At 43.0% G+C, this 12,743-nt stretch overlaps 1 protein-coding gene across 2 annotated transcripts; it reads right to left on the bottom strand.

Annotated features, from left to right (window-relative positions):
- Nucleotides 1–315: 315 nt before the first annotated feature.
- LOC127343309 (uncharacterized) lies at nt 316–6,478 on the bottom strand. 2 transcript variants are annotated; one of them, XM_051369429.2, is made up of 11 exons: nt 6,265–6,478; nt 6,090–6,164; nt 5,360–5,893; nt 4,666–5,031; nt 3,970–4,079; nt 3,812–3,861; nt 3,673–3,734; nt 1,859–3,087; nt 1,454–1,607; nt 1,076–1,340; nt 316–976 (listed from the first exon to the last, which is right to left on the bottom strand). In XM_051369429.2, the coding sequence occupies exons 1-8, from the start codon at nt 6,448–6,450 to the stop codon at nt 2,719–2,721; spliced, it is 1,752 nt and encodes a 583-aa protein (XP_051225389.1). In that variant the 5' UTR covers nt 6,451–6,478; the 3' UTR covers nt 316–976; nt 1,076–1,340; nt 1,454–1,607; nt 1,859–2,718. The 2 variants fall into 2 exon arrangements, with proteins under 2 accessions (XP_051225389.1, XP_051225394.1); XM_051369434.2 differs by having other exon boundaries at nt 2,711–3,087.
- Nucleotides 6,479–12,743: the final 6,265 nt, after the last annotated feature.

Here is a 12,743-nt window from a genome sequence, read left to right as displayed (position 1 = left end):
GTCTCCATTCAGTGCCTCTAGAATAACATTATCTTCTGAATGATCATTTAAACAGGAGCCAAAACCAAATTATACAACACAAACTATGACTAGCAGATACACCGTCCACTGGACATGGAGACTAAATGGTTCAGGTTCAGAAATGCATCATTACCATTTATATCCCATGATCTTGCTAGATGTTTAGAGAAGGAACTGACAGCAAATAATCACAAGCTAAAAGGCATGTATCCTGTTGCCTGACTAAAAACTACATTACCCAAGCTAACAAAATTGTCTCTGCAAACATACAACAAGGAGTCTGGATTCAAGGTCTGAGTGAAAATGCAACCTTTCAATCTGCATTATAAATTAGATAACATGATACATTTCAACCATTAGTCGCTCTTACAACCTTGTACATGGCAGCCCGCCAAATGCAAAGTCATCCGTGAACAGATTAGCCCTACACGACATTCCTAGCCTAAATAAGATCTGACGCCCACAAACATACCAACCGGCATCTCATACAGATTGCTCATGTAGGTAGTATAAAATGTGATCGCATCCCCAAAGCATACATAGTCAGCCCTGGTCAGAGTCCATGTCAACACTCAAAAAAGTCACCATTTGTAGCTTGTGAGTCTCCAAACAACGCCATCAGTTTGTTAATGTCATCTTGGCTAGCCTCATGAGCTATTGATGAACAGGTACTCTTTAATGATCGCTTTCTGAAAGGCAGGGTAGCAGAGCCACCATGCATATCACACATCACACCATAAACTTAATTCAAGGGTATACTGTTCCCTCTCATATGTCCGATTAGAAGCCTCAAAGACGGATCAACAATGTTATGGCATTTCCAGTGCATTTTCTCCCCTGTGGTATCATCCATCACATGGTTATGCTCAAGTTCTATCTCAGAGATCCTCGTGAGGCGAAACATGGTTTTACACTCCTTACGGACAGTCTCAGAGACCCCAGATCGGCTACGACCCTGTTGCCAAATTAACGTGTCCTATTGTCAGAGGCAAACCAATGATTCAATTGCTGAATATACAGAACAATGAGGTGAGAGTGAACAAAATAAATGTACCTCACATGAGCATCAAAATTCTTGCAGAGACTTATAGTCACTGGTATTTTCATACTTCCTTCCTCTTTTTTATGCCGAACCAGATCTCCCAGGAATATGTGTTATGTTATAAAACTCATATGCCTCCACTTCTGAGTCAAACTGCAAGCCAACATACGGAGCAAAAACTGAATGGCCTGCACTCCCAACTTCTCGCTTCAGTGCCGCCTCCAATGCACCGTCAGTACCGTCTTTCTTCAGACGGATAGCCGCGCCGTTGCGTCCTCTGAAGATAACATACAAGCAACGTTGAGTAGATCTTACCGATCAACTGTGTTTCTTATTTTGCATGAGGTGTCACATGAATTATAAGAAAGCTGAAAGATCTAACATAATTACCTTTGGCGCATCCCAGGTCCCAGAGGAAAGTAGTACACTTTCTTGGCATCACCTTGTGACAGTAAGCTACCTACAATGCCTTTATTTGCACCGGCTGTGACAAAGATTGCTCGTTTTTGATGATTGTTTATGAAATGAGGTGTCATATGGACATCTGCAGAAATTCAGAATTAAAAGGAATTAGCATGGGAATGTTGTGGGTTTCTTTCTGCAGAACTATCCTAAAGGGGATTTTGCAGTACTGAAACCGGAGGCGCAATGAGCAACAGCTGAACTAAATGCGACGGAGATGGATGGAAGAGAGTTGGGTAAAATGCCCAAATGGTGAATGCGTCGGAAGAAGTACCGCTAGATGGCAGGATTAGGACAGGGGATGCGAGAAAGGGAGGAGATCCGGTGTATAACCTTCGGCCGCGCGTAACGGCGTGCCGCCGCATGCCCCGTGCCAATCAGCCCGAGCTTCATCTCCCAAGGTTACCACGACGGCGCCGCCCGTCGGAGAGTGAGGCTGGAACCCTAGAACGCGGAGAACGACGGGTCCGGTGTCGAACTCTCGGTCACGCCTAACGGCGCGCCATCGCATGACCCGTGCCCATCGACTCGAGCTTGGTCTCCCATGGCTACCACACCGGCGCGGCGGCGCCGGCCGTCGGAGAGGCAGGTATGTCTTGGAAGAGGACGGAGACATCTAGCTTTCCGGTACTTTTTTTTTCGATTGATAGAGGCTTTCGGTACCTGGATACAGCGACCTAGATGTCCACTTCAGTACCGGGCCGATTCAAGTCGGACATCCGAGAAAACGACGGACCTGTACTCTGTAATTTGAATTGACTGCAAAGCCTGGCCCAACGCTCTGCACACAGCGATACATATAGGTATATATTTCAAATGCAAACCGAATCTTGCTCTCTCAATGCACACCAAAACAGCAACTAAATTCAAATTTCCTGCACACATCGGGTCCACGCATGAGGACCTAGGAGAGAGAAAACCATTTCACTCCTTTTCTATGAGTTTCACTTGAAACTAGTAAGAGAAAAGAAGTACCAATCTCAAAGTTATATATATATATATAGGTAAATTAACTGGTGCTCCACGGTGCCCGGGCACCATACGTAGATACGCGTATTTTTGCTATATATATATATAACTGAAGGAATAAAATGTACAAGCTTGTCCATTTGTTCAGTTCTTAGGTGCATCAGAGCATATATTTGTTCAAATACTCAAACTAGAAAACCGGCACCCATGGCATACCTTTATACTCAAGTGTTCTTCAGCACTCTCAGGAGTGCTAATGCCATCGTACCAATCAACCTTCTGGGTTGATAACTAACTGTTGTACCGAACATCATTCTGGGCTGATGATGAGATCCCACTTGAGGAACTCTGCCCATCACAAGAGGTGCAGAAGATCCATGGGCGGTTGCTTTCTTCGAAACTATCTCACTATTCACGTCTGAAATAGGTATCGTCAAAGCTTTCTCACGATACAAGCTTTTAGTAGGACGCACCCATCTCGTTGGGACAACCTTGACAGGAGACCGGGCAGACAACACTGACCTCCACCATGGGAAGAAACTTCTCCTGGCGAATTTGAGCTCCCATCGTCTAGGTTTTCTCTTTCTTCGAGCCTGGCTCAAACGACAGTAAAGATCTGAATGTTAGAAATATCAAAATATCAGATATTTCAGTGCAACCTGCTGGCAGCACCCACTTGAGATATTAGACGTTATTTGTATGATTATTAAAAATGCAATACCTATCACTTAGAATATAAGATTTTTTTGATACGATTTGTTTGAATTATAAGGCATAGCATGCAGCGTGTTTAAATAAAACATTAAGTGGCTGAATTAGGTTGCTGCATGTCAGTACACTACACATGTTTTATATTCATAGTGCCTGTAGAGTCTAGAGATTGGCTTATGATTAATGCACAGTTCCTCTGTTTCACATATCCATTTATAATTTTAGCGCGAGAGAGACAAGGACCAGAAACAACAAATTTTCTTGCGGAGCGTTATGTAAATTTCTATAGGTAACACTTACTATAGCATTTCAGACTAACAAATTCGATCACAGATTGGAGTAATTCTTGAGCTTCAGATCGATACAGCCTGAACAATGCAACTGATATGTACACATAACTATAATTTGATCGTAGGAATCAAATGATCAATATCTTTGGATATGATATAATATGTTCATAACTATACCTTATCCTTTACTGTACTTAGATAATCCATTTCTAAAGATTCGCTGGTTGAAGCTCTTTCCCCTGTTTTCCATCGCACAATAGTTAGGGTTTTTTCCTCAAATTTTGAGAGAAATAGATCAATCAACGCACACACATACCAGGTTTGCTCGGTATATCTGTAGTGGACAATACATCATGATAGGGAAAGCTTCAAAAACGTGTAGAAAAGAAGATCATATCAATTGTTTGTATGTGAAGTTCTCAAATTGTAAGATCATAATCATTGAAGAATGGAAATAGTGGGTCAAATGAGTACAGGTTTCCAGTGTCTATGCATTCAGGAGTAGGAGAAAAACCATTATCCTTGAGAATCGACGAAACACGTTCAAAGACCTCCGAGTGGGGAACCTGCATGAAGTAGGGAACCTGCATGACAAATTTGACTCGTGAGGAGAAAGCTATGCCATGAGAACCATCACATAATAAATTATGACTCAGAGATGACAGAAAGAATTGTTTGCATGGGAAACACGGAAGTAAAGCTACAGAATTAGAAAGGCAAAAGCAAAACTTAGAAATATAATAGTATTCTAATACGAATGTATTTGATTACATAAATATATTTAGAAAAACAAAAAAAAATCCTTAACTATATTTGTTTCAGTTTTCTAAATTACGCATTTTTTAGTTTTGATTTTTTGTAAAGTTGAACGTTTTGGATATTTTCCACGCTATCTAACTGAACATGAAAGCCTACACAGAAAGATTCCAAACGGTAAGCCATCGCTACTCCTAAATTTGTGTAAACTGAACTACACATACAACATTTAGTTTCAGATGCTAACCTGTTCTGGAGATTACATATGTTGTTATATATCTCAATAAGTGATAGTACTTCTAGTATTATATCGATCAGGCTAATGCATGAATTACGAAAAAAAAACAGTGCTTAGTAGATGTCAGTGTTTGCAAATTATAGGCATTGTAACTGCAACTACAAACAATGTGATACCTCTAGATGATTTTGAATGTATGAATCAAGGCCTTCACCAGCTTTTGAAATGACACGAACAAGCATCATTGCCGTATGATTAAGCTTTATCTTTGCATCCACTTGCTCATGTTCTATTCCGTCTTGGCCTTTTTCCAACTGTAAGGTAATATTGTTGTCCAGAATACGTTCACAGATAGTAGGAAACCCATCCGGTTTACAACTCCCTTTTTTCTTGCGGGAAGTTCCCATGCGGATCTGTTCTTGAGCAGCCAGGAGCAAAATGGCTGTCTGGGCAAGCTTTCCATCTTTTATGTAATTCCAGATCTCAATGAGTAGATTATCTGTGTATTTTGCGATCAGCCTTGTGGTGTCCAAAAATATCTTCTGCAAAACCCACCAAGATAGAGCCAGAACTGAGTGCTTTTAGATTTTATAGGCAAGTGGTAGTTCTGAACTTTAAACTGTGTTCTCACTTCCAACCAAAACAAAAACATATTTTGATTTTTTTAGCAACTTGAAGATGTTCTCTTAGCAAGACTAAAATTATCATCAGATCTAGCACAAAAAAAATCTGATATTTTACATGTGTAGACTTAAGAAAGTAAAGTTCTCAAGTATTTCTATGTCTGAGGTTTGAGATAGATGGCAGCTACTTTTGGTCTGCAGAACAACAGAATTAAAAATTTGTTATGGGTGGGGATGTGAGACAAACCATTTCAGGTAGGCACAAAAGATAGATGAGCCTGAAGATATAGTTGGCATCTGACTCACTGCAATCCCGATGTTCATTGTAATCCTGATCCTCACGGTTTGGGGATAAACTGTCTTCCAGATACTTATGCATGCACGTGTTGTCGACTGCAACATGGAGTGGGAGTAGTCCTTCAATTACCTCGGCGCCTGCTGTTCGCAGATTGGCCGATGCACCGTGGTGGATAAGCAACTCAATCATGTCAACGGAGAACATTTCAGCGGCTCGGTGGAGGGGGAAGTAACCATACTGGGTCATGACGTTGGGACCGGCCCGGCACCTACCCAGCTCAGGTGCCTGACCCTCCAAGGCAACTTTGACACATCGCACCGCATTTTGCGTAATCATCTGGTTCAGAGTCTCTGGGGTGATGATGAAACCCCATCGTGTGCCCCGCCCATACCACTGCATAAAGTGGAGGAACCCTCGGACGCTATCCTTATCTAGGGCGGGCACCAAACGGTGCAATGTATCGTGGAAGGCAAGATTCACCGTCTATCCATTAAGAAATAGAAGAGGTGAAAGGAAATCAGTTAACAGATTAGTAAAGCAAAAACAATTCAACAAGTGTTGGTGGAATGTACTATAGGATAAAAAAAAAGTTCCATCAGGAAGTTGCACGCACAACAAATACTGCAGGACAAACGTAAAATATAAATTATAGGAAAATGATTTCTCAATTGCAGAGAACCTGAGGGGTGCGGTCTGGAATTATTATACTGGATGCTCTGTGGGCACCAAGTTCAGCATCTTTCTCATCTGTCCACTGTAAGGGGAGGGAGGGCATGTGTCACCATCAGGAGCTATGACTAGGGAAAGGAAGCATAATAAGATAGAAATATCATAAAGGTAGTTAGTTACTGCACCTTAAAGGATAAAGTGATATTGGTACTGGGGTCCGTCCCAACAGGAGGAACGAATGGAGGATAGGGAGGATTCCAAGGATCACATCCATCCGAGTTTGATTTATCTGCAGTAGCATCTTCATAACAAGCGGTAGTCGTTGCCTCCTTCTCGTGCATTGTCTTTGTAGCCTCAAGATCTAGTTTCATTGTTTGTTTGGCTAGAATAAATATAACCTGGAATTACATCCCAAATTAGTTACATACCTTGTTTGATTAACTTCTTCTTTAGAGGGTAGTGGAGCAATACAAATCTGGGTTCCTAGAATTTCCACAGGAAACTCAAAACTTAGAAAACATAGGACAAGAAACAGAGTACCACAATATCTAGTTTTACATTCTCAATAAGGAGGTGAACAATTTTAGATTAATACACTGCAAACTTCATGTATAGCTGTTTCACATCTGCAATTACTTTGCTGGTAAAAACAGTACCAGTTGAGTCAATTAAGAAATACTTTGACAAGTATTTATTTCATCATAATATAAAGCATCAGTCATAATTATAGTTTTGGCGGACAGAAAGTTTCAGCAAGATTATTTAAGAACTGCTGGACATACTACTACGACTGCACTTCCTTTCAATCGCCATAGTGGAATTGAACTGATGAGAAAGCCACGGGCTACAGCAACAATGCATCGAACGAAGCAGCTACTAGTAGTAGTAGTTGAAATTCGGCACTGACAGCTAATGCTTTCTCTCTGAGATTATTAATTTTCGCAATTCCAAGTTCTATTGTACACCTACAAAATCTGAAGATTGTATTACCTTTTAATTTGGCTACAACAAATTCCGCGGAAGGCAACTGAACATTATGGCCGCACTATATAATAGTACTAGCAAACATGGTGAAGCATGCACGGGCGTATAAATTGTGTATGTCTGAAGAACAAATAGGTTCGGAACAAAGGATTGGGATGGGTGATGGCTCATACGAGGAGGGAGAAGCCCAACCGGAAGGAAAACGTGGTATGGAGATCCTGCCACGGGAATCTGGCCGCCGTCCTGGGAGCTCTTCGGCCGCCTGCTGGGGAATGAGACCGCCGGCAACGCCTCGCCGGTCTGGGAGGAGATCGAGGAGCGAGATGGGAAGGCGCCGCCAGAAGCTAGGTCTGGCTCGAGCCTGTTTGTTACTTCTTTCTCTTCTTATTCTGACACGTGGACACAAAAATACCGGTCTACAAAGTCTACAGGTTTTTTTTTTCAAAGTCTACAGCTGGTCAACTGATTTTTTTTTGAAACAAATTTATATTAGGCTAGCAAGCCGCCTCATTAAAAACCTTCCAGTCCCCGTAGGTACCCTGGTAAGAAAAAGAGTGCGTCTAGAACTTGCCGCCAAAATCACACAATAGTTACATCATTCACAAGCTTGCTAAGGATGAACCTAGGGGGTTCATCCACCCAAGTACAAGTAACCTTAGCAAGCTCGTGAGCTACATGATTTGCTTCCTTATTACAAAACTCAACCGAAACCGCCCCAAAACCACTCCACATAATCATGCAATCATCATAGATGGCGAATGATGTAGCTGAAAATCCACCCTGCTTCATAGTATCAACCACTTGGGCACAATCAGTTTGGATTATGAAATTATTTGCTCCTATCCTTTGCGCCAGGGTGAGTCCTTCCCGAAAAGTATAGGCTTCTGCCATATGTGCATCAACTACATGCGGTAAAAACACCTGCGCTGCAGCCACAAACTGACCCATGTAATCTCTAATGATAATCCCGACTGCTCCTCTACCACTTTCGTTATCAAAGGCTCCATCAATGTTAATCATAAGCTTCCCTTCCAAAGGCTTCTTCCATCCTTCCTTCTTCGTTGTTTGTGCTTTCCTAATGGTTTTCATATAATTTGTAGTAATAGCTATTACGGATGAAGCCCGGTGATCAGGGGGTACGTGAGCACCCCCTCGCTACTCGACATGTGTCTAACGGCATCCAATAATCCGTTAACACTCTCCACATCCTCAGACGCATCCGTCCCCGACACGCGAGGCGCTACCGACGGTGCCACCAGTTCTTGCATGCCAGGACCTCCTGCCGAGCGACGCCACCAAATGCCTCCCCAAGCGTCCGAGACCGCGGGAGTCCGAGCAGAGGACCGCCATGGGCGCCTCCGGTCCCGCGGTGACTCGATCTGGGTGCCCACCCAAGCTCCTACATGACGCGACGGGCAGCCTCCCGACCCATCGACCTACGTTATACTCTGGGCGAAATAAAAAGACAGTTTTGAAAATTTGTGGGAATTCAAAATGTGTACTGTTCACTTTTCTTAGAGCATCTTCACCAGGGCGCTCAAACAGGCAACGACAAGGGCGCCGGTTCACGATATGGGAGCACCCGCACCTGCTCCCTAATTTGGGGAGCAGCGACCCCAATAAGAAACTCTAAAAAAACAATTTTTTGTTGAGATAGAATTATTACATAGGTTTCATTTTGAGACAAAAATATTCATAGGCTTCATTTTAAATAATTGCAAAATTAAAATATCGATGAAACCTATACTAAAGGTTGGTGATGGTGTAGGATAACGTTGCATAGAAAACAAAAATTTTCCTACGGCGAACACGCAATCCAAGCCAAGATGCAATCTAGAAGACGGTAGCAACGAGGGGGTATCGAGTCTCACCCTTGAAGAGATTCCAAAGCCTACAAGATGAGGCTCTTGTTGCTGCGGTAGACGATCACTTGCCGCTTGCAAAAGCGCGTAGAAGATCTTGATCACGATCGGTTCCGGCGCCACGAACGGGCAGCACCTCCGTACTCGGTCACACGTTCGGTTGTTGATGAAGACGACGTCCACCTCCCCGTTCCAGCGGGCAGCGGAAGTAGTAGCTCCTCTTGAATCCGACAGCACGACGGCGTGGTGTCGGTGGCGGTGTAGAAGTCCGGCGGAGCTTCGCTAAGCAATGCGGGCAATATGGAGTGGAGGAGCTTGGCTAGGGTTTGGGAGGGGGTGGCCGGCCACTCTATGGGGGGCGGCCAGCTTATGGTCTTGGGGTGGCCGGCCCCCTCCCTTGGCCCCTCATTATATAGGTGGATCCCAAGTGTTGGTGTCCAAGTCTTCGAATAAGACCCGAAACCAAAACCTTCCATAGGAGGGGGAAACCTAGCCCAACTAGGACTCCCACCCAAAGGTGGGATTCCCACCTTCCATGTGGGGGGTGGCCGGCCCCCTATGGTGGAGTCCACTTGGGACTCCACCCCATCTAGGGCTGGCCGGCCATGGAGGTGGAGTCCCTTGTGGACTCCACCTTCCTTGGTGGTTTCTTCCGGACTTTTCTAGAACCTTCTAGAACCTTCCATAGAACCTTCCGCGACATTTTATTTCACATAAAATGACATCCTATATATGAATCTTATTCTCCGGACCATTCCGGAACTCCTCGTGATGTCCGGATCTCATCCGGGACTCCGAACAAATATTCGAACTCCATTCCATAATTCAAGTGCTACCATTTCAACATCCAACTTTAAGTGTGTCACCCTACGGTTCGAGAACTATGCGGACATGGTTGAGTACTCACTCCGACCAATAACCAATAGCGGGATCTGGAGATCCATAATGGCTCCCACATATTCAACGATGACTTTAGTGATCGAATGAACCATACACATATATTACCAATTCCCTTTGTCTCGCGATATTTTACTTGTCCGAGGTTTGATCTTCGGTATCACTCTATACCTTGTTAAACCTCGTCTCCTGACAAGTACTCTTTACTCGTACCGTGGTATGTGGTCTCTTATGAACTCATTCATATGCTTGCAAGACATTAGACGACATTCCACCGAGAGGGCCCAGAGTATATCTATCCGTCATCGGGATGGACAAATCCCACTGTTGATCCATATGCCTCAACTCATACTTTCCGGATACTTAATCCCACCTTTATAGCCACCCATTTACGCAGTGGTGTTTGGTGTAATCAAAGTACCTTTCCGGTATAAGTGATTTACATGATCTCATGGTCATAAGGACTAGGTAACTATGTATCGAAAGCTTATAGCAAATAACTTAATGACGAGATCTTATGCTACGCTTAATTGGGTGTGTCCATTATATCATTCACACAATGACATAACCTTGTTATTAATAACATCCAATGTTCATGATTATGAAACTAATCATCCATTAATCAACAAGCTAGTTTAAGAGGCATACTAGGGACTTCTTGTTTGTCTACATATCACACATGTACTAATGTTTCGGTTAATACAATTCTAGCATGATATATAAACATTTATCATAAACATAAAGATATAAATAATAACCACTTTATTATTGCCTCTAGGGCATATCTCCTTCAGTCTCCCACTTGCACTAGAGTCAATAATCTAGATTATATTGTAATATACCTAACATCCATGGCATTAAATTGTTGGTCATGCTTTGCCCTAGGGAGAGCTTTAGTCAACGGATCTGCTACATTCGGATCGGTGTGTACTTTGCAAATCTTTACTTCTCCATCTTCGATGTACTCGCGAATCGAGTGGTAACGCAGCTTGATATGCTTCAGCCTCTTGTGTGACCTTGGCTCTTGTGCATTGGCGATGGCACCCATGTTATCACGATAAATGATTAATGGGTCCAATGCACTAGGAACCACACCGAGCTCTACAATGAACCTCTTCATCCATACCGCTTCGATGAAGCCTCTGAAGCCGCTATGTACTCTGATTCTCGTTGAAGACTTCGCCACCGTGCCTTTGCTTCGAGCTTGCCCCGACTTCTTTGCGGCACCATTCAATATAAACACGTACCTGATTGTGACTTAGAGTCATCGGGATCGGTGTTCCAACTTGCATCGGTGTAACCGTTTACAACGAGCTCTTGGTCACCTCCATAACAAAGAAACATATCCTTAGTTCTTTTCAAGTACTTCGGGATATTCTTGACCGCTGTCCGAGTGTTCCATTCCTGGATCACTTTGATATCTGCTAGTCAAACTAACGGCATGTGCTATATCCGGTCTAGTACATAGCATGGCATACATGATAGATCCTACTGCCGAGGCATAGGGGATGTTACACATCCTTTCTCTTTCTTCTGCCGTAGCCGGTCCTTGAGTTTTACTCAATACCTTGCACAGTAACATAGGTAAGAACCCTTTCTTACTTTCGTCCATTCTAAACTTCTTTAGAATCTTGTCCAGATATGTACTCTGTGATAGCCCTATTAGGCGTCTTGATCTATCTCTATAAATCTTGATGCCTAATATATACGATGCTTCACCAAGGTCTTTCATTGAAAAACTATTATTCAAATAACCCTTAACACTGCTTAATAGTTCTATATCCTTCCCGATCAATACTATGTCAACTACATATAATATCGGGAATGCTACGAGCTCCCACTCACTTTCTTGTAAATACGAGGCCTCTCCATGACCTTGTATAAACCCGAAGTCTTTGATCACCTTATCAAAGCGTCGGTTCCAACTTCTTGATGCTTGCTTCAGTCCATAGATTGAACGCTGAAGTTTGCATACTTTGTCGACATTTTTAGGATCGACAAAACCTTTGGGTTGTACCATATACAACTCTTCCTCAATATCTCCATTAAGGAACGCCGTTTTGACATCCATCGCCAAATCTCATAATCGAAAAATGCAGCTATTGCTAACAAAATCCTCACAGATTTTAGCTTCGCTACGGTGAGAAAGTCTCATCGTAGTCAACTCCTTGAATTTGTCGGAAACCCTTTGCGACAAGTCGAGCTTTATAGACGATAATATTACCATCGGCATCTGTTTTTCTCTTGAAGATCCATTTATTCTCGACAGCCTTTCGGCTATCGGGTAAGTCTACCAAAGTCCATACTTTGTTATCATACATGGATCCCATTTCGGATTTCATGGCTTCTTGCCATTTGTTGGAATCTGGGCTCATCATCGCTTCTTCATACGTCGCAGGGGTCCTCATTATTGTTATCTACAATCATGACATTTAGACAAGGATCATACCAATCGGGAGTGGCACGTTCCCTTGTCGATCTGCGAGGTTCGATGGTTTCCTCGTTCGAAGTTTCATGATCATTATCATTAGCTTCCTCTGTTGCGGTGTAGGCGGTACGGGTACAACTTCGATCTTTGCGCTACTCTGATCAACGAGTATAGATTCATCAATCTCATCGAGTTCTACTTTTCTTCCAGTCACTTCTTTAGTGAGAAATTCTTTCTCAAGAAAGGTTCCGTTCTTAGCAACAAAGATTTTGCCTTCGGATTTGTGATAGAAAGTGTACCCTATAGTTTCCTTAGGGTATCCTATGAAGACGCATTTCTCAGCTTTGGGTTCTAGCTTGTCCGGTTGTAACTAGTTTAAATAGGCTTCGCAACCCCAAACTTTCAGAACGACGACTTAGGTTTCTTATTAAACCATAATTCATACGGTGTCGTTTCTACGGATTTTGATGGTGCTCTATTTAAAGTGAATGCG

The sequence above is a fragment of the Lolium perenne genome, chromosome 1, assembly GCF_019359855.2.
Source record: "Lolium perenne isolate Kyuss_39 chromosome 1, Kyuss_2.0, whole genome shotgun sequence".
Taxonomy (NCBI): Eukaryota; Viridiplantae; Streptophyta; class Magnoliopsida; order Poales; family Poaceae; genus Lolium; species Lolium perenne.
The sequence above is the reverse complement of the archived record's forward strand: the minus strand, read 5'-3'. Positions and strand labels throughout refer to the sequence as shown.